Below are 21845 nucleotides of genomic sequence, written 5' to 3' on the forward strand. Positions count from 1 at the left end.
CCCTGCACCAGGAACTCTGAGGATAACTCAAGATTGGGGGAGTGGAGAGCAAGACACAATCTCCCAGGCCCTTTTTCTCCAACGCATCCACAGGCAGAATAGCCAGGGTTTCCAGAACATTCTCTTCACATTTATCTTTCATGAGTTGCAGCAGAGAGTGTTTACCAAAGGCTTTAAAAATAAAATCTCACCACACAGTTGAGAAAAGTATTTAACAACCAAGGCAACGCAATTACAGTCAAATTTTCACCTGGAGATTCTCATCTTAGGTGTGGAGGCAGAGAGAAGACTCCTGCACATCAGTCTGAACCTAGAATGAGGATGAAAAGAGTTGATTCTGCCAGAGTTGTCAACAAATCCGTCTCTGTGACCCTCAGGGTGAGATGCAGCCTTCGCTGCCCACCCGAATGTGCTTTCAGAACAGCCACTGCTCGGCTGAGGCCAACTCGAATTTCTGAGCAGCGATCTGGGACAGGTTAGACGTGGGCATCCATACGAAACATGGCCCGGTCTGAACGAGACGGATCTCTTTTCAGCATCTGTGGCAGGCAGCACCATCGTTTTCAACTACTAAGTGACAATATGAGATGATGCTCCAAGTCCCAAGGGCGCAATTCTACATCGATGCAGAAACTTGGGAAGAAATTAACATGACGTGGAGTCAGTCCTTCCCGCAAGCTTCTGCCCTGTATCCCACCAATTTACATTCTATGGTCTAGCTAGCCTTTTATTACTCATTTTCATTATGGCTTGATTTTGACACAGCATTCAGTCCCCTTAGGGCAAAGACTTGCTTGGTGCCCTGAGATCAGACACAACTTCTTCAGCAAGAATGAGCAACAAGGATATATGTATACACTGTGTGTATTCCATTCCCGGGCACTTCTGTTTCGGTCTAGCTCAAGCCGGCAAGGAAGGAAACCAGGGCATAAAGTGGAAACGGTCCAGGCAGCACGGACTGGAAGCGTCCGCCACGAGCTGCAGACCGCGTGACCTGGTGGTGAAATGCAAGCACGTCACAGAGGCTGATAACACCTTACCTGAGCCATCTGCCTCTCCAGCTTCGATCGGGGAATATCATCAAAGTAGTTTTCATTTCTTCTCCTCCTTGCATCGCCCTGCATGATAATGTGAGGAACGTCTAGGGAGCCACCAGTGGTGTAAGTGCTTTGGCTAAGTGATGGAGACAACTGAGGAGGAGTGTGATTACCACTGGGTTCCTGAATGGAAATACATCATGAAGTAAATACCGTGCGCTGTGGCTAGCCTTTGGTTTCAAAATTGCGAAACACCGACACGACACGCTGCGGGGACGGGGACTCGCTCTGGCGCGAACTGCCCGGGGCGGGGTGGCAGTCTGCCATCCCGCTAATGGCGTGATCTGGTCAATACATTCCCCCCCGCACCTCGGGTTAAAGCTCTGAAGTGCCAAGAGCCAGGCTCTGTCTCCTGAACTCAGCACCGTGGAGGTCTCCGGAGGGAGGTGCCCCTATGCCAGCCCCCACACTTCTGGGTGTGTTTACAAGGGGAGGAGCAGAGTTCTCCCAGGGCAGGGCTCACCCTGGGAGGTGCCATGAAGGGACAGCTGACACAGGACCCGGGGGGTCTTGATGCTCCCCCCAAGAGCAGTGTGACGATTGGGCTAGGAAGAGGACACAGCATGGCAACACAGCACGCCACACACACGGACTGCAGAGCAGTGCATGGACCACAGAGGATGTTTGTCAACGGCAAAGACAACCCAGCCCCAGCTGAAGGAACCGGGTAGCGGGTGAGGGGTGTGGACAGCCGAGCCCGTGTCTGCAGGTGAGATGAGGTCGGGGTCATGGGTCCCTCCCCGGCCACTTCCCCCCAGATGCTCCAAGCCTCGCTAGGCAGACTCAGGTCCTGTACCTTTGCTCGGGAATCTCTGTCTTTGATCTGTTTTTTGTTTCCCTAAATCTCTTCTGGGGACCAGAAAGGGGTTTCAGAGGGGAAGGAAAGGAAGCAGGGTGAGGAGCAGGCCATGACTCCCTGGGCAGTCGCTGGAGGTTGCTCACACTGATGGCCTTTGCACCTTTCCTTCCATGTGGCAAAAAGTAGGCAAAACAAGAATCCCTTGCTACCCTCATTTTTTTCCCCAGTTCATTTGCGGATCCTCTTCCCGAGGGAAAACCTTTCTGCTTTGACTGGTCCTAGAGCCCTCAAGTATCCAAGCACCCCTGTAATCTCCCGACCCTCCATCCCAATCCAGTACTCGATTTCCTCACGGCTCCCTCCTGGGGCCAATTCTCTCGCCTTTCCTGAAACCTCCGTGTTTTCTTCTCTGGCAAAGTGAAATCAGCCTCCAGACTTCAGCGGCCCCTCTGCCACCAGACCCCCACGTGGTCGCCTGGTGTCGTGGCACTGGCTCGGCTGGTGTGCTCACCACTCATGCCCACGAGCTCTCCTGGCTCTTCCAGGGGAGCCCTGCAGCCTGCGGGAGCTCTGCTTTCTGGGAAGGCTCCTGTCCCCACCCTGCCTGGAAGTCCCTCTGTCTCCCCACTTCCCTTCCGCCTTCCTTCTCTCCGGCTTCATCTCCCTCCCTTGCCCGGTTTCTTTCTGGCTCTCTACCCCACCGTCCTAAAATGTAGCTGAAACAAATCACGTGTGTTCAGTAAAGTTTGAGATTCCCTACTCTTAATTTTGAAGGTGGGTAGAGCTGGACAATTTCCACTTCTTGCAGAACAGAAGACCCTAAGGTTACTTTTAAGTTGATCTTGACTGAACTGTGGTCCTTGACTAATTTTCCCTCTGTGGGTTTGAGGAGTTGGGGACAGAAAACTCATTGCTACTCTCTTGGTGTGGATGGGCGTGTGGGATAGGGGTGGGGGAGCAGGGGGTCTGTCAGACTGAATGCCATGATAGATGAGTATCTACAGCTCAGAAAGGTGCATATAAGCAATTGAGAAAGACACATCTCATTGGTGAAACGCAAGCAAAGGGAGACTTTCCTGTGCAAATCAGGTAGGCGCGGTGGCCATAGCCTGTGCTTCCTGAGCCGTGGCCCCCATCGATAAAGGCAGGCTGGCAAAACCTCACACGACAGTTCTCGAGGAGAAGGGTGGGGAAGCAGGGGTGCCGGGCACTTACCCTGAGGGTGATGGACCGGGGGGGCTTCTGTGGGGGGTCTTCGTGCAGCCTGTCTCCCAGAGATGCCAGAATACGTTTCCTGTGGCCAATCAAATTGATTTTTAAAACCTGAAACAACATATGTTTGGGTTAAATATTTCACTGGAGGAAAAAAATAATTTTCTATGTCCTTAAACACGAGGAGTGAAGAGATTTGCAAAGTCACCCGTGCCGTGAGAGGGGTGGTGTGGAATTCACGTGCCCAAGTCCAGAAAGGTCAAAGAGGTAGGCGGGAAGCCTGGAGGAGTCGCAGAGGGGGGGCGGGTGGTGGGGTCCACGCCCCCATGGCAGGCCGCAGCCTCACCAAGCAGAAGCCAGCCCTTCATACCCGGCGGCTGGAGCCACGCAGAACAAAGCCCGAATCCTAACCTCATCTGGGGGGGCTCGTCAGTAGGACGGGCCCCCCTCAGCACCCCATCCCTTCGCCCCGCCCCTCACCACCACTCAGGGCGCTGGGTTACACCGGCCTCCTTGGCCTCGAGCACCCATGTACATCCTCGCCGTGGGGCCTCCGCCCTGGCTCGGCCCTGGCTCGGCCGCTCCCCTGCCCCCTGATGAGATTTTCAAATGACCAGCGACATTTCTCGGACGCTGTCCTCTCAGAAAGGCCTTCCTCCGTCCTTGCTGGAGGAGCTGTACCCTCAACCCCGCACGCCCTGCCCTTCCTTCTTGTTCTCTGGAAGAACACGGCTGACAGGCTAGTGGTGTGTGTAGCCCTCCCCAGGACTGCTCCCAGGAGCCGGTACCTGGTAGGTGCTTGGCACAACGGTTTCTCAAAACCTAAAGCACTGCCTGAGAAAATAAGAGCGTGAGGAAGAGGAAAGAGTGAACATTCTTGTGGATAAAAGTAGCAACATGATAGGAGGACGCATCACCTGTCGGGTAGACGCAGAGCGCCCCAGAAAGTGCACCGGGAAGGGGCACTGCCTCAGTCCTGCCCTGTCCCGGTGCTTGGAAAAGCCCCCTGCAGCCCTCCCACTTCTCCAGCTGGGAGGGGGCTCTCCAACCCCCTGCGCCCACTTTTTCTCTTCCTTTTTGACACAGGGTCTTGCTCTGTTAACTAGGCAGGAACACAGTGGTGTAATCACAGCTCACTGCGATCTGGAATTCCTGGGTTCAAGTGATTCTCCTGCCTCTCAGCTTCCTGAGGAGCAGCGATAGGCACATGCCACCACACCCAGCTCGTCTGTCTTATTACTTCTGTAGACGGGTCCTGCTCTGTTGCCCAGGCTGGTCTCGACCTCCTGGCCTCAAGCAATCTTCCTGCCTCGGCCTCCCTGTAGCTGAATCTGCAGGTTTGTACCACCATACTTGGGTTTCGCTATTTTTTTAAACTTTTGTAGGATGGGGTCTCCCTATGTTGCTCAGGCTGGTCTCAAACTCCTGCCTCAGTCCAGCAAAATGCTGAGATGACAGGTGTCAGCCACCGCACCCAGCCTAGTCTCACTTGACGGATGAGGAAACTGAGGTTGAGAGTGGTTAAGCTGCCTACCCAAAAGGCAGTACGTGGTGGCTCTGGGGTGTGAATCAGGTGTGCCTGATTCCAAGGCACGTTTTACTCCAAGGTATGCACTGCAAATTGCAGGCCTATCTCCGGATGTTCCTGTCTTTTAAAAAAAACAACGTATTAGAAATCCATTCACAAAAATGTCCTCACCCCTCCCCTGTCCACGTACAGTCCCAGAACGACTCTTGTTGGGTAGCTAGTTTCCAAGGCAGTTGCCCTTTGTGTAAGCATCCTTCCCTATCCTCAAGTTTTCAGGTGGAGTATGGGCATTTCCTTGGCGTGCAGCCCGTGCGGCCTTGAGTTTCTGCGAGCCTGGGTGTTAGCTGACCCGCCTGAGTTGACACAGCCTGTGAGCTCACACGATGCCTGCACCTCTGGCATCACCCCGACCCACGCGGATGATGGTGGGGACGGTGGACGACCCACGGCGAATGTCTCCCTCCCGCGTCCCCATGATTTTATAAACCTCCCCAGGCTGATGAATCCTGACCTCGCATGTCTGCTGCCACACAGTAGTGCCTCTTTCCCTTCCCTTCGAGAGTGTTTCGCGAACATTCTCCAAACTTCTCCCCCCACCCCCCCCCATAAGCCCGCGCTGAAGGTCTGTCGAAACGACGGCTCCAGGTAGAAGGGAGTCATGACTTTAGATTGAACATGATACTGTTTTCTGCTCTTTATGTCCTTTTCAAACGCCCTTCCTAAGCATACCTGATTCCTGGTTGACCTTTTAGCCTCAGGAGGAATAAATGGGGAGAGACGCATACGCTGGCTTAAAATCCCTTAGTTTCGACATCGCTGATGGTTCAAAGACCTTTAATCTAGGCAGGATGGTCTGAATTGTTTTCCCCTAAACTTCTTATCTTGCAGCTGTCCAGGCAGAAACCCATCTGTCATCCTCTGCCCACTCACAGAGCCCTGTGGTATCTCTCTGCATTTATATGCAGCAACTTGGCATTTCACTACCTGGAAGAGCTTAGCGGTTCTTGCGAATCTGGAAATTTTGCTGTGTACTCTTTTCTGATGATTTATACATATGCTAAGTAAGTGTGGCCCGGTGCTGATCACTTGCAGGCAGCATTGTTTACATCACCCACAGAAATGCCCTTAGAGTCTAGCATTTCTTTCTTTCTTTTTTTTAAGCATCAAGATCAAAGAATTCTCCCACCTCAGGAAAATACAGTAACCTTTTCCAAGGTGTTTTGCAAGTCTAAATACGCTACATTTTCTTATTCTCTTTTATTCTCGTTCTCTGTGACTTTGCCAGAGGCTTCTGTTGGATATACCACCCCCGCATAAAGTCCCCACTGCCTTCTCCCAGTAGGTAACGGGACCTGATGTGGATAGTGACACTGTGAGCCCCCGATTCCTGCTAAGAAATGTCTTTATAGTAATGATGACACTCACCATTCTGACAAATGATGACACTTAATAGCAAAAATTGAGCTGGCTAACCTTCACAGCTGCTTCCGGTGGACTACCCCACAACGTGCTTCTGGGCAAGCGACCTGACTCTTCCTTCTCCATAGGTTTCTCCCCCGTCATGTGAGGAAGTGTGCACCAATCTCGAATCTTGAATGTTGGTAGGCAGAGGAGAGGAAAGAGGTGAGAACAGCCGGCACAGCGCCAGGCATGTGGGAGAGGCAGCCTTCGCCACGGGCATGTTCCAGCTCACAGGCTGGGAGGGTGCGAAGACGTCCTGACATGGAAGAGCACTGCCCTGGTCCTCTTCATAAGCTCATCCTGAGGAGCTCTTGCTAACCTTGGAAGGGCTCTCAGTGGAGTAACTCATCCTGGAAGAGCATGTCTGATTTCTCGCTGTTTGTCTGATACCAAACCGAATTTAAAAGAATATGCTACTCTCCCATCCATACTGTTTAATCTCCAAGAGCAGGTGAACTGAGGTACTCCTTCACACCGGAGCTCTGCTGTTGCCACCTCCACAGAGCTACCCAGAAGAGGGTGGGTGGGCGGGTGGATAGAGATGATAGGTAGATTAGATAGATAGAGAGATAGAGAGATAGATAGAGACAGATTTAAGATGTATGGATAGACAGATAGACGAAAGACAGATAGCCAGACATAACAAGTGAACACAATGATGGCTCATGTCAAGAACACCTGGGTAACTCTCCTTATTGATTAGAAATGAGCTCCTTCGCTGAAGATACTGACAAGACTATTGAATATTTTCTGTATTCTAGTTCTATATTCTAGCTGTGTTAGAAACCTTTCCAATTACATTACACATGTGTATAAATATCTCACTTAATACTTAAAATAGCATCATCATTGCCCTTTTAGAGACTAAAAATCTGAGACTCAGAAGTACTGAGCAATCTGCCCAAGGTCACACTGCTAACAGGTATGGCGTCTGGGATTTGCACTTGATTTACAACCTGCCCTTTCCCACTCTCTAAGCTCTTTCTCCTGCTATTAACCTCCACACCTTTGGCCTCAGCTACCTACCTCACTGGTTACACCATTATGATGCTTCTTAAGATGGTGCTTCTTATTTTGAGTTACCATGTTTTTTAAAACATTTCTATAGGACCTTGACATCTGGAAACATGAAAATAAAGCAAAGAGAGCAGGTGTCTCACAGAATTCCCTGTGAAATGCACGTATAAACAAGGACAGGACAAAACTCAGTCCAAGCTGGCTAACAGTGGAATGGTAGAGAGGGTGACATCGACTTCAAAACACCCAAGTGGACAATAAGAAATCCAGTTGGCAAGATAATAACAGAGAGAACATTCCAAAGAAAGACCATCATTATGGAAAAGTCAAGTCTGAAGGCACTTGGCTTTGCCTTGGGTGAGCTCAGCTAAAGCTGGTCATCTGTGTGAGCAGACAGGGTACAGAGGTAGTGGACTGCCCCTGCCAAAGGAGCAGAAAACCAGTGCAATAGTGACTGTAGTAGAGAAGAACTCTGAGAGCTTTCACCACTGCTTGGGCAAAAGTTCACTGTATGCATAAGGCACTCAATGGGTGTAAAAGATACAGTAATGGCAATATATATGAGGGTAATAAAATGGCAATCACTACATGTTATTCTAAGATATGGAGGCAACTCAGTTCAACTCAAAAAACAATATTGAGTTTCTGCCACAAATTATTTGGCAGATTCAAAGGGGAAACTCAACTGACGGAGCTTACAATACTGGAGAGATTGGGCCCAGACAACTACACTGTCACACCATTAACTAAGAAAAACTTATTATACACGAGCATAAAAATGTGGTTCTAACTGCCGAGCTCCAACACATAACAAATACAACTTACTGCATGTTTTCTTAATGGCTTTTATTACAATGATCACAACAGAACTGTGGGTCAAAGGCAAGGAACATTGTTGAAGCAACAGGAACCGGCCAGAGGCAGGGATCTATTCCTCAGAATCACAGCCGCCTCCAGGATCTGTCTTCAGCATCAATTAAACGGGACAGGTTCAGAAACCCCACTGCAAATCCCAGAAGCAGGAGAGTACCTGCGTCAGATGACAACGCTATTCACATTATGTCACTGCCATTTATGCTTCTGGGTTTAGCTGTGGGAATTCTGCCAGGCGATATCATGACATTACCTGTGCACTGAGTAGCTCACATCAGAAGACGTGTCACGGCAAAGCTGAAAGCGCACTTAGCCTTCTATTTTTTCTTTTAAATTCAGTATGATATACACTTAAACATGTTTATTTTAAACATGATCTAAGTGAAACATTTTTCTTCATCTGCTTTAACAAAATTAAACCTTTTGATTATAATAGCAATACTGCCTTCCCAAGGTAGATACTTTAAACAAGAGAACCAGTGACCCATAAGCTACCCACATTTAGGTATATTTCCTTTCATTTTTTTCCCCCATGATCATGTCTTGTGGTGGCCTTATTGTAAGTATAATTTTCACTTGATTTTTCATTTGCTATTAAAGCTAAGTAACTTTTCCACACATACATATATCTCAGTAGACATTTTACGTAATGCCATATTACCACATTACTGTTTCAGAGAAGTATGTCATAGTCCATTAACCATTCCACTACTGTTGAAAACAGTTTATGCTTCTTTCTGAATACCAAATATTCCACATGCTTTAAAAAATTCTATCACCCTATAAGTTCCATTTTCATTGCCATGCTTACATAGACATAGTAAGAAAAACACTAATGAACACTGCATCATGAGCAAAGCCATGTAGCGACAGCCCGTCTCCATGTTCTGCACGAAAGCTCGACCCGTTGCTTGCCAGACCAGCTCCTCCAGGGAAAACCACAAACCCACGTGACATCCCTCACCCTGCACTTGCTGTGTTTTGCAATTCAATCTAGCTGTCAGGTGTGAACCAGCACACGTGGCCAGAGCGCCTTGGAGATAACACACACAGCGGGGCCAGGCACACGAGCCATCCTCGCTGTCACTGCTGTGAGGCTGCACCCTTTCTGCTTCTGGATTTTCACTGGGGGTCGGGGAATGCTTCATCCTGTAACTGGAACCCCCTTCCATTTTGGGGATAGATGATTACCCCTCTCCCTTCTGGATCTTGGCCACTAAGGCAAGCAGCTCCCGTGCAAGTCTACAGAGCTCAACTGGCTTCAAAGCAGCCTCTTCCAGAAACACTGCAAGTGTCCTGAGTGATTCTGGTGTCCTCAGAGGCTGAGAATGAACACTGAAGTGGGGTTTTATTTGCTTTGTCTCATGTGCAGACCTGAAATTGCAATTAAATGCGAAAGGTCTCCCCCACCGTAATAACTTCTAAACACTTTCCACCTGAGGGCATCAAGGCAAAAGTGCCTGTGTATCATCCCATCTCGGCTCCCATGACCCCAGAAATCTTCACTTGAACTGGCATCCTATTTCTGACTGTGACATTTCCTCTCATTTCTTGGACCGCAGTAACCCATATCTGGCACGGGATGGTGGATGGAAGGACCAGAAGCAGAAAGTCATGACATTTGGCTCTTTGGCTGACTCCTCTTCTAGCTAAGGATCTTTCACACCTCTGAGTTGTTATATGAAAGGGACGATAATCTTATTCAACAAACACTTACTGGATTCCTATTCACAGATAACCACCATATTAAGCAACTTGTAGGCCCATAAAGAAGAAAAATATTCAGTCATCTGGGGCTCTCAATCCAGGAGATAGAAAAATATAAAAATATGTATACATATGTGTGTCTATCTATCTATCTATCTATCTATCTATCTATCTATCTATCTATCTATCCATCCATTCGTCTAAATATATAATGTCTACACACCCTTTCCAGCCTCCAAGAGACTCCTATGGATTGAGTGAGAATGACCAGGAAGCAGCTCTGGAAATTATAAAGCACGGAACTAAGGCACTTATTTCTCTTTCCGGTATAACGGAAACTTAACACTTTCTGATCCTATGCTTGAATGGCCCTATCAGCAATATTTTGAACATTATCTTTGGCACTTAGATTTGCTACGAGGAATACCTTTGGGTAGGTGTTAGATCCAGAATCATGCCCCTCTCTTCTCCAGCCCTCTCTCCGGTGATCTCTCCGCTCTACAAAACACACTCGTTCATCCTCTAGAATGTCCACGCACCTCCGTTCACCAGAATGCAAGCAAGGATGGAATGAAGATCCATCTGAAGCCTTTCTCGATCACAATGACCTCTCTTTCCGAATTTCTGCAGCATCTGTGGGCTGCCCTCTGCAGTGACCCCTGACACACGTTGGCATGCACAGCTGGCTCTCTTCCCGTTGTGGATGTGTCTTACCCGAGTCACCAGACCGAAAGCTCTGAAAGTCAGACCCAGTGTCCCTGCATCCCAGGGTCCCTTGCAAGGACATCTCAAAGGTGCAGCCCTAAGAACTCAACTCTGTTCCCTTTTGAAGCAGACAGCAAATGAAGCCGGCAGATGTCTCCGGAAGGAAAGGAGGGAAGGAGGAGAACACCCATGTCTTCTCTCCTTCCCTGTCGACTCTCACGCGTTTTCTGTTCCTCTGAGCACTGGCCCCTCGATTCCTGGCCCGTCTCGCTACAGGTGAGCTGACATTTCCTTACCGCCCACATCTATAGCCCCTTTCCTCTGCCACTTCATCTAAAAGTCCCTCTGACTATGCTGTCCACATTCTCTTTTTCTTCTGCGATTACTTTTCCAAGCAACTGCTACTAAATAATCAGCAAGTAACTGTTGAACAGATGCCATCGGTTTACACCTTGTGTTCACCTATGGAAAGGAAAAGGGGCACCAAGTTACACAGCTCAGAGAGCACAAAAGATGTGGAGAAAGAGTGAGGGCAGGGACTGTATGTTTTCTGGATATAACCTGTCTCAGTAAACAGGAAATACCAATTATGAGGAAATGAGATCATCTTGCATGGAAAGAGAGACCTTAATGGTATAATTGCCTCTGAGCCTTGAAGGGCTCTGGAGGTATAAAGCCTTCTTTTGTAATCAGTGAGAATCTCAGGTTCATTTGTAAAGCTCTCTGAATTAGCTCTTGATGAAGGTACTCATTTTCTGATTATATTTTCACATAAACATTGCTTCAGGAGGTTTAAAGAAAACAAACCAGCCAATCAGTTCCTAACTAATTTATTTGCAAGTTACTTTTAGGTATAGCTTACTGCAAGTTAGCTTTTCATAAGAAAAATTTGGTATGCTTTGCTCAATGCCCAATCATTGGTATTATTGAAGGAAAAAACTGTTACAAAAGAAATGGGAATATGCACAGTATCCCACATCTGAGGCTATTCTTGAAGTCATAATCATTTTCTAATAGCATTTGAGAACTGCCAATCTCCTTGCAGTGTTATTAATACATAATATGCCCTACAGCTTAAGAAGTTTGAGAGACCACTGTTTTGCTTATATTTTGCTTACTCTGCAGGATATTGACAGCTAATGAGGGTAGTTTCCAACCTATTTTCTTTCAATTTTTGAGATCACAAAATTTATGATCAATTATGTCATATGACGGATGCTATCATTATTGTAAATAAAATTATGGTCATTAAAATTCATTAACATAAGCCGACATGATATAAAATAAACTGAGATATGTAAAATATGTCAACATACTCCTATCTGTAAAGGGAAGCTTCAAAGGCAAGCTGAGAGGCAGCCCTGATGTGCGAGGGCCTGGCCACTCTTCTGGGTTCTAAAGGGCCTTCCTGCTCTGCCTCTCTTCTTGCTATCTTGCTGCTTTCATGCATGTAACACCACCCATGTCCATGAGAGGACAGAGGGAAAGAGGCAACGAATCAAATCCAGTCGATCCTGTTTCTTGCCAGCAGCTCTGATAAAAGGATTTGATGCAGGAGGAGTAAAAATCTAAAACTAGCTAAATTGAAGCTTTAAAAATGCACCCATGGATCTTACGTGGCCTAGCCAACCACTACTGCCCTTGAGAATTGGGTGTTTGCCATATTCTAGCCCATGGATGGCAGGGAAAGGAAGTGAGGGACTTAGAAAACTTTCTAAGGAAGGCAGAGGCTGTTAGACCAGAGAGCAGATTCAAGATGGGAAAGAACAAGATAGCAACGGTGAGAGAGAGATCTCTCATCATTCCTTTTCTTCCACTGTCCCCAGCTCCTCTGCTGTCCCCGTCCTTACCTCCTGGAAAGTCATATAACAGAATAAAGCTGGGAATCACTCTCTTCCCAGTACAAAGGCTAAAATAAGAAAAGACTGACCATAACAAGTGGTGGTGAGAATATGGAGGAACGAGAACCCTCACGTTGCTCACAGGAATGTCAAACAGTACAGCCACTTTCTGGAAAACTGGCAGTCTCTCAGATTTTGTTCCAGTTTTTTAACATACAACCTAGCAAGTTGACTCCTAGCTAGCATCTCAAGAAAAGTGGGAACGTGTACCCACACCAAGGTTTGTACATGAGTGTTCACGCACTATTATTCATGATTGCTGAAACTAAGAGACAGTCCAAAAGTCCCATCAAGTGGTGCATGGATAAGTTACAGTCGGTTCATGTCATGAAATGCTGCTCAATGTAAAAAGACAGATGCTGCAGCAGGGACAGACCTCAGAACATGCTGCTGTGTGAAGGAAACCAGACACGTGAGATGGCACGCTGTGTGAAGTGATTCCATTTCCATGACTTTTCTAGAAAATATAAAGACTGCATACTGAGAAAGCAGACCAGTGGCTGCCTCTGGAAGAAACGGGAGAAGGAATGACTGCAGTGGGCCTGAGGCAACTTTTTGGGGTGAGGAAATTTTCTAAAACTGGATTGTATCAACGGTTGGACAGCTGTGCACGTTTACCAAAACTTAGCCAACTGTATACTTAGAACAGGTGATATGTATGACCTGCAATTATACAGCAATAAATTTGCTTAAAAGAAGAAGAAGAATGCTGGGAAAGTATTCAGTATGCAGCAAGTGTAGTTACATGAGGCCATCCCTGAAGGCTGTGTCTCAGACTGCTCCAGAAAGGGCCCTCTTCTGGAATGGACTGCTGGCCAGCCGGACTGAGGGTGGGCAACATGTACACTGTAGGGCATCCAGTATGGCTTGAGGAAAATGTGACCCAGAGGGCAGCTCTGCCTGGGAGCCCATGCTGTGCAGCCATAGGCTAATGGATGTTAGCAAACTCTTTGTCACAAGTGTACAGCACAGTACATCAGGACTGACCTCCCATAAACAGGCATATTGTTGAGGGTCTTAATTCTTCTAGCCATGGCACTTTGGTAAAAATGTTTATGCTTTTTAAACACTTACAACAAATGGCTTATGAATGTTTGAAAAGAGTAGGGTGATCCTTGGAAGCCAACATGGGTTCTCTGTGGAGTACCAGGTGATACTAACAAGATGACCTCAAGACCTAGGGAAGAAGGTGGCAGTCTAAGAACTAAATCACATCGACAGTGCCAGGTTTTGAGTGTGTCCCTACCAAAACTCATGCTGAAATTTATCCCCGAGGTGGCAGTGTTGGGAGGCGGGGCCTAGTGGCAGGTGTTTGGGTCATGGGGGCAGCTCATCCCTCCAGAATGGCGTGGCCCATTCTCTTGGGAGCGAGTGAGTTTTGCTCTGATGTGGCTGGATTGGTCCTCACGGAATGAATCAGTTCCCACAACTGTGGGTTGTTCTAAAGCCAGGATGCCCCTTGGTCTTTGCCTCTCCATGTGTGTCTGCTTCCGCTTTGACCTTCGGCCACGTTGTGACACAGCATGAAAGCCCTCGCCAGAAGCTGAGCTTGTGCTGCACTGGGCTTCTCAAACTTTCCAACCTGCAGAACCATGAGCTGAATAAACCTCCCTTCTTTATAAAAGACCCAGGCTCAGGTCTACTACTGCAGCCACACAAGATGGATGAAGACAGAGGGAATGGAGTCAGAATGACTTTCTGGCCCGGAAAGCATCAGTGGAACAGACGGCAATTGGACTGTAGTTTAATCGGTGATATCGAAACCGACCTAAACAAAGAAGGTATGGGGGAGGGGCGGAGAAACAGGGGCAGAGGGCAGATCCGAGCAATGAAGCACGAATGAAAGGATGAGACCACCAGCTTTGGGAGCATCGCTGGGAGGGGGAGACCGAATCTAAACTAGGCAAGCTCCCCGATCTCTGAAGAGGCATTCTCTGCCATGGGGCAGTGGCTCTTTCATCAAGGTCTTGTATTTATCCAGATGAAATGTCCCTCAGAACTCCCTTTCCTCCAATACCACATGTGCCAAGAAGCAACGGGATCAGTTTCCTGGGTACCCGGATATCAGAAAAGGAAGTTCTCAAGGTGAAGGGTTGAGGATTTGGTCACAGTTAGAGATACCTTCCCATTACATATTACCAGCATGGAAATCTTGATACATTGCTCTCTCCTCAACCAAATTAAGTCAACACCACCGAGGCACAGACTCAGCACAGGACGCGGTGGTAAAGAGTAGTGCTCAGTGTCAGGGGTCCGGGGTGGGAGTGTTGCTCTGGCTCTTACTGTATATGCCTTTTGGCCAGTTAGGTGACCCCTCTCGGTATCACCTAACTGGTCCAAAGTATGGGGTTAAAAATAGTACTTACTTCAGAGTGTTACCATCAGGATTAGATGTGATGTGCTCAGCACAGTGCCTGGCATAAAAAGAGGTTCAAAGATGCTAACTCCATTCAGTGTTTTGATCAAGCTCAGTTTCTGACCGGGGAGGGCTGAGCCAGCCCCGGAACCTGGTCAGCCCCAACAAAAAAAGCTGCCCAGCAGCCAGCCACGAGCTTTTCCCCCGGCAACAGCCCCTGTGCCATCAGCCACTCGTCTCAAACTTCATTTAAAAATCAGTTCTTGCCAAATTACAGGAATTTCCTTTTTTTTTTTTATTTTTCAACAGGGTTATTAGTATGAGGTTGACAGACCAGGAGAATGCCATGGCTATTTTGTCTTTGATTCTAGGAAAGCCCTTGATGAAGTCTTTAACTGTCTACATGATGGTGGGCTTTATGAGAGAAAAAGTAAGTGGATTCACAGCTGGTTGTACGTCTACACTGGAGAGCCCTGATGAATGACTCCATTGCAGCCTGCAGGGGATGCTGGTCAAATGCCACAGGACTCTGCCCTGGATTCCTTTCTATTCAAGAATGTTTTCTATTGATAGCATCAAAGCAGACATAAGAGAAATACAAAAGATTTTTCAATGACATAAAACTGAAGAATATTTAATATGACAACTGGCCATGTGAAATTCAAAATTCCCTCAACAGACTGAAAGGCCAAGTTGGCACCAAAAAGACGCAATTTAACAGGGACAAGCGCAACCTCTTACATGAAGTTTCCCAAAGAAATCAACTCTGCAAGTTCACGATGGGAAGACACGGCTTCACCACAGTACAAAGACCTTGCTGAGTCTTTAGTTAAACGCAGGAAGAGGTTTAGTGGAGAGAAAGCAAAGGTCACGGGAAGGAAACACAGCCACAAAAAGTGGCTTCACCAGACCAGTCATCTCATCTACCCCACCGCTCCAACTTCACAAGCCTGGTCATTACCTCCGCTTCAGAAATAAATCGAACGAGACTCAGGAGTTGGAGGAACTTGTCAGAGTGGTGACAAAATCAGGATTTGGATCCAGTTCTGGCTTCCAAACGTCATGCTCTCGATATTCCTTCTTGCTGCCATTTTGCTCCCAGAATCGCCGTGTGGCTCGAGTGCGGCAAATTTAATAGAAGTGCCTAGCACAGTGCCTGGCTCATATCTTCTACTAAAAGTTATTGATTCTTTCCCGGGAGACTCATCACATGTAAGGCTGTGCGCACATATAAACGCCTGGTACTTTCTGTATTATCGTATGAACCCTGCAGTCTATTCTAAATCTTTTTATGTGTCTCCTTTAGTATAAGCGCCCCAGAAATGACTCCACTTATTTTTCTTTTCCCATTCATATCCTGAATGCCAGAAAAGGAAGCCCAGCCTGGAAAGGGACAAGAAAATTTGAGGGAAACCTGCAATCTCCGTCAGTCAGTCATGATTCCTAAATAATCAAAACTTTTTAAAAATTTTAAGCTAAGGTAATTGTCAAGGGCTGCATTAGTGGTTCCATGTTGCATATTTACACGATGAAAACTTCAATTACCTTTAGATAATGAGGTGGTGTGTTAAGTAACCTTAGTTTGATGATGTGCCTACAGAATGTACAAAGTGCTCACTTAATTTGATTTAAAATTTAATGAGTTTGTCTTATGGTTACAATGACACTTTTTGTTTCCTGTTGTTATTGGAATTCTTCCTAAACAGGTATGTATATTTTTTCCTCTCCTGCCTAAGGGCAGTTTACCGATGGTCCATAATTTTTTCCTGGATATCTGGAATGCTGCACTGCATCCAAGTCATACTCTGAGAAGACCATTTGTCACTGGGCCACCGTGCCACTGAGAAGCATGGCTGGGGAACACACACTGGCCCAGCAGTATCCCCAGAAGGTTTTGCTTTTTTTTTTTTTTTTAAGAGGATTTGCACAGTGGCTGGAACACAGGAAGCATTTAATATATGATAAAGATTACAAATTTGGTGATTTCCATGTACCTTCCATGTCTATATGGAGGGAGAAAATAAACAGGTGTTCATTCCTCTCTTAGCCACTCTACTTCTCACTAGAAAGTTAAAAAGGCATTTGGACTTACATAAATCTTCCGGGAATTTAGTTCTTCTGACTCCCTTCATCCGTCTCCAGAGCAGTGCTTCAAAAATCATCTCAGAAAGACACAGGAAGTTTCTGCAACCCACAGCTCCGCCGTGCACATGGCCTGATTTTGCTTTTTAATAAGTTAGTTCTCCGGAGCAGTTGGTTGCCGTTGTCTCTTGCAGTTAAAGCAAGGGCTGACAACATTCGCTACCTAAAAGTTCCAGCTCATGGAGGTTTTATTGTAAGCAAGAATCCTTTGTGGAAAGGTGCAAGCTCCTTCTAATTTTCTCTCTCTATTCCTCTCGGCCCCGGCCAGCCATGGCCCCGGCAGCATGGCGTGCCAAGCTTGGAAATGAAGAGGGCCTGACTGCTGGTGGTGCTGGTCACCCTGTCCTGAAGAGGAGAGGGATAGCCAGGTGAGGGCAGGGTTGATCTGTGCCGTGGACGAGCTGGGAACTTCTGTAAACTGTGTTGTAAAGACACGTAGAAAAGTGATCATTCTTGGGGAGAGGATGCTTTGGCTGCCAGAGCACATCGTCTGGAGAAGTGGGCTCCTTTCCACAGGCTTCTAGGCCCAAATGCAATGCCCTGGTGGACTTCCATGAGCTGGGCCTTCTTCCTGGAATGTCCTTCACCTCCTCTCCCTCCAGTGAATTCCTGCTCACCTTCTAGTATTTCAAGACCAGGTCCAAATACTACTTTCGTGGAAGGTGAAACTTTCACCGACACCCTTTGCCGTCCCTCCCTGCCACCACACCACTGGTGCCACAGCTAGGGGTCTGCATGCTGCCTTCTCTAGGCCAAAATCCCCTTGAAGGCTGAGATAAGTCTTATTCTTTTTGTATTCCTAGCATGTCACATATTATATAGTGGTTCAAAACCAAACTAAACTAGATCAAAACAAGGGACTCTCAAAACAACAGCAACAGAACTTTGGATGGATCGTATTAAACTAGTCATACTCGATAAAATATCCATTTAGCATACTGTATGAAAAACTGTTTGCTTCTGTTTTTTTTAAAGCCACTTTATTCATAAATGCATGACATGTGAAAAGTTGTGCCTAGCTAATGTGCACAATTTGAGAAGTCTGGGGACAAGAACCATCACCACCATCGCGGTCGAAAACAGAGCACCCAGCTCCCACATTTTCCTCCTGACTCGTTGATTATCATCATTGCTTTCTGGTGGTAAGAATACCGAACACAAGATCTTCCCTTTCATCAGACTCTCGTCACACAAGACAGTATTGCGAGTTACTGGCACTGTGCTGCACAGCAGATTCCAGGACGTGTTTCTCTCACATCACTAAAACCTTGCACCATTCTGCTCCCTGTCCTCAGCCTCCGGTAGCCATCATTCAACTCTCTGCTTCTGTGAGATCCTACAGCACTGCCTTGTGTGCCTGGCTTATGTCACTTAGCAAAATGTCCTCCAGGCCCATCCATCCTGTTACAAAGGGCAGGATCTCCCTCTTTTCCAAGGCTGAGTGGTATTTGCCACTGTACACACAGCCTGCATCTCCTTCACCCGTTCATCCACTGGTGGACACAAAGGTCGAGTCCATGCCCGGCTACCGTGAACGGTGCTGTAATGAACATGGGTGTGTAGGCATCTCTTCATGATCCTGATTTTAAATGTTTGCATAAATACCCAGAAGTGGGATTGCTGGATCATATGGCAGTTCTATTTTTAATATATGTTTACTTTGTGTCAGGTTGCAAGCTTGCTGATCAAAATTAGGGACTCAGGATGAAAAAGTGAAAAGAAGATCAATGCTTTCTAATAAGTAGATGCTGGACTATCAAGTGGAAAAGTAATATCCCCACTTGCCAATATAATTAATCATAATTTACAATTTCCAATGAAAACCAAGCAATGAACAATGATTTAGTGTTTGTTAGAAAATGGGGTTTAATCTCCAGTTGTCACTGAATTCATTACCAACATATGTTATTCACACAGGGAGGATTTATTAATTTTTCATTTCAAGACATTTGTCAAATTACACTGGATAGATAAAAATATATGAAGAAAAATTGGTAACTTATTTTTCTATGGCTGTAGAATGATGACAGTATGGAGTTACGCCATAATTAATTGATAAAATGCTATTCACACAGTGGACCATTGATATTCATGATATGTGTAATGAAGAAAACACCAGAGAGTTCATATCACACTTACGGATCACATTTTTTCCACCCATACTTAAATTTTCCTGAAAGCCCTGGTTCAACTTTCATAGGATTCAAGTAATTTGTCGTTTTTGATAAAGAATTCAGGCCAGGTACAGTGTCTCACGCCTGTAAATCCTAGCACTTTGGGAGGTTGAGGCAAGAGGACGGCTTGAGCCCAGGAATTTGAGACCGGTCTGGGCAACATAGCGAGACCGCATCTTCACAAAAAAATCAAAAAATTAGCTGGGTGTGGTGGCACATGCCTGTATTCCTAGCTACTCAGGAGGCCGAGACAGGAGCATCACCTGAACCCAGGAAGTTGAGGCTGTGCTGAGCTGTGATTGTGCCACTGCACTCCAGCCTGGGCAACAGAGATCCTGATTTTTTTAAAAAGGGATTGTTTTTCCAAAACAAAACAAAGTTCATTCCCAATAGGAGAAGAATGATTGTTTGCCACCGAATTAATCTAATCTCAACTTAAAAAAACTTACTAACATTATCTCAGGCCAGATGTGTCAAATGTTGAATCCCATATTTTCATTCTTCAAGATGAAAGTGTTTTCCTTTCCCTAGTGTTTCTATTATTTGTATTTAGTCTTAACCCTCATCAAGGTTTATAAACAATATTTGGATCTCACGAGCATGGACAGAATGCGAAGGCTCCCTGCCAGAAGATTATGAGCAGAGGTAAAAATCCTTGTAGGATCCCTAGTCCTTAACTGAAGTGTCTCTTAGTGAAATGTCGCATATGAGAAATGCTAATTAAAGAGGCTGGGAGAAAAGAGATACTACCTTTCCAAACATAACATTTCAAAAACAAGTATTATTTGCATGGTGGTTTTATGAAGTGCTTGAATCTTACATAATATGGCTTGTTTTTTTGTTTCCTAAAAAAGACTGCATTTGAGCACACCAAAACCTGAATAAATTGGGAGTTTGAGAGAAAAAAATTTTGCATCTAGCTGGGAACTTAATAAAATGCGACTTTTCATTTTTTTCTAGTGTATAATTATTTACGTGTAAAAGGGGAAAAACACCATCTTAATTGTAAAACAGTAACGCTACTCTTATTTATGAGGATTTTGCGGGGAAAAAAGCTTTTATAAACTATCCATTTCAATATAACAGGGCTTAAATTCAAGAGTATTTAAATGTCGCATCCGAATTTACTCCTGGGAATGGCCTCACACTAGTGTGTTGTCTGTCTACAAGGTCACATAGATGTACATCTCTGGTTAATTTGGACTGACTGCCAAGCAACTTATTAGGAAGCTGGAGGACCTGACTTGATCATTAAGAAAACAGAATAAATGGGTCTGACTGATTCGTTCAGTTTACATGATGATTGCATTATCAAGTCTACAGAAAACTTACTTGACTTCCAAACAAGACAGACAGACAGACATCCCCGACATGCCCCTTAAAACTCTACTTTCAACAAATGAAAAAAAAATCAATTTCTGAAGGCTCCGCATCGATTGTCTTTTGTTCCTTATGTCTTTGTTAAATGACTTCTCAGGAAGTGAAAGAGCTGCTTGTCCCCGTCCTTCCCCACCTGTTGTCATGTTCCCAGCAACTGGAGGTTTTTTGGAAGATGAAGAGTTTGGAAGTTAGAGATAAGAAATCGTAAGTGCTCGGTCTTCCTTAGCCAAAGCTGTTTTTCCAAGAGTTCAGTTTGAGCTAGGATTAAAATTTAGGCAGAAAAAGGCTATGATGGAGACCAGAGAGACAATATTTAAGAGGAAAAACAGGATTCTCTCCAAGTCTCCTGCCGTGCCTGCCAACACTCCCACGGACACAGACCCAGGCCAGCCAGGACAGAACCTCAGGGGAACGTGGAAGCAAGGCTTCGGTCAGGCGCGGCGGTTCGTTCCTTAAGGTGCAAAACACTGAAGGAAGGGAGCTCATTAAATAACTTCTTTTGCAGAAGGTGGTCACGTGTCCTGGACAGACCTGTCACAGTCCCACAGCTGCGAGGCCCTGTTGAGAGTCATGCCTTGGCGGGAGCACAAACAACACAGCCCTCCGGAGTTCACATTCGTTCCTCCCCTCAACACACCAATGACGGGCTGACCGGGGCCAGTGCCCGGCTGCCCAGGGGCACAGAAACAGGAAGCGTTTATTGTCTTGAGGTGCACCTGGGCGAGGGCTGCGATGGAGCAGAGACGAGCAACCTATGCTCGGGGACTGAGTCCGAGGTGGGACGATGGCAGGGAAAAGGAGGGAGGAGGAGGTGTCCTCCGCTCAGGAGCTGCGCTGGCCCGGCGGGGCGGAGCCAGGCCTCGGGGATGCAGAGCACTTTTCCAGATAAAGAGCCGTCGGAAGGGAACTCCGGGCAGAGGAGATCCGGTGTGCAAGGCTCAGAGGCCGCCAGAGCCCCGCAGTGTGGCTGTTGATGGCTTCAGAGTTTTACTTACTTCCCCGTTAATTGCGGCGAGGAGAAACTGAGTGGCAGGCCGGGGCGGCGACGGCCAGCGCCAGCCTGGGAACAGCCTTGGCAAGGACTCGGCGCTCCGGCTCAATTCCACGAGGAGACACGTGCGGGGTGCTTGGCGGGAGGCCTGGCGTGGGCCTGCTCGGGCCCGTGTGCTGTCCGGGGAGGCCGAAGCCCACGGACGCCAAGCAGGGCCCTGCGGAAGCGAGGGGCTGAGGCCAGAGCTGGTTTGTGACCGCAGCCCGACGTCCCGGCCGAGCAAGCACCGCCCACTGACAGCAGGTGGACCCCATCCCCGCCGGCGGGTCGCGCCCGCGGCTGGGCGCGGCTGGCTGGACCCGCGAGTGGCGGCGGGCGGAGGCGGCGGGGTTGGGCCGTGTCCAGGCGCACAGGCGGCCGCCGCAGTCTCGGCGCGGGCGGGACAGGAGCCGGGGTTCCGAGGCGGGCTGGGCAGCAGCGGCTGGAGACGGCGGTGCCCAGG

General features: G+C 47.2%; 1 protein-coding gene across 1 annotated transcript in view; it reads right to left on the reverse strand.

Moving 5' to 3' along the window:
- The window catches only part of LOC103258307 (ankyrin repeat and sterile alpha motif domain-containing protein 1B), a 552345-nt gene that overhangs the window by 48424 nt on the left and 482076 nt on the right, over window positions 1–21845 (reverse strand). The window contains exons 7-8 of the mRNA XM_008055979.2: window positions 3112–3219; window positions 1041–1220 (exon numbers count right to left, since the gene is read on the reverse strand). Of these exons, the coding sequence (XP_008054170.2) occupies window positions 1041–1220; window positions 3112–3219 (288 nt within the window). The remainder of the gene's footprint in view (window positions 1–1040; window positions 1221–3111; window positions 3220–21845) is intronic.

This window comes from Carlito syrichta, unplaced genomic scaffold (genome assembly GCF_000164805.1).
Source record: "Carlito syrichta isolate Samal-C Ts95f unplaced genomic scaffold, Tarsius_syrichta-2.0.1 Scaffold302059, whole genome shotgun sequence".
NCBI lineage: Eukaryota > Metazoa > Chordata > Mammalia > Primates > Tarsiidae > Carlito > Carlito syrichta.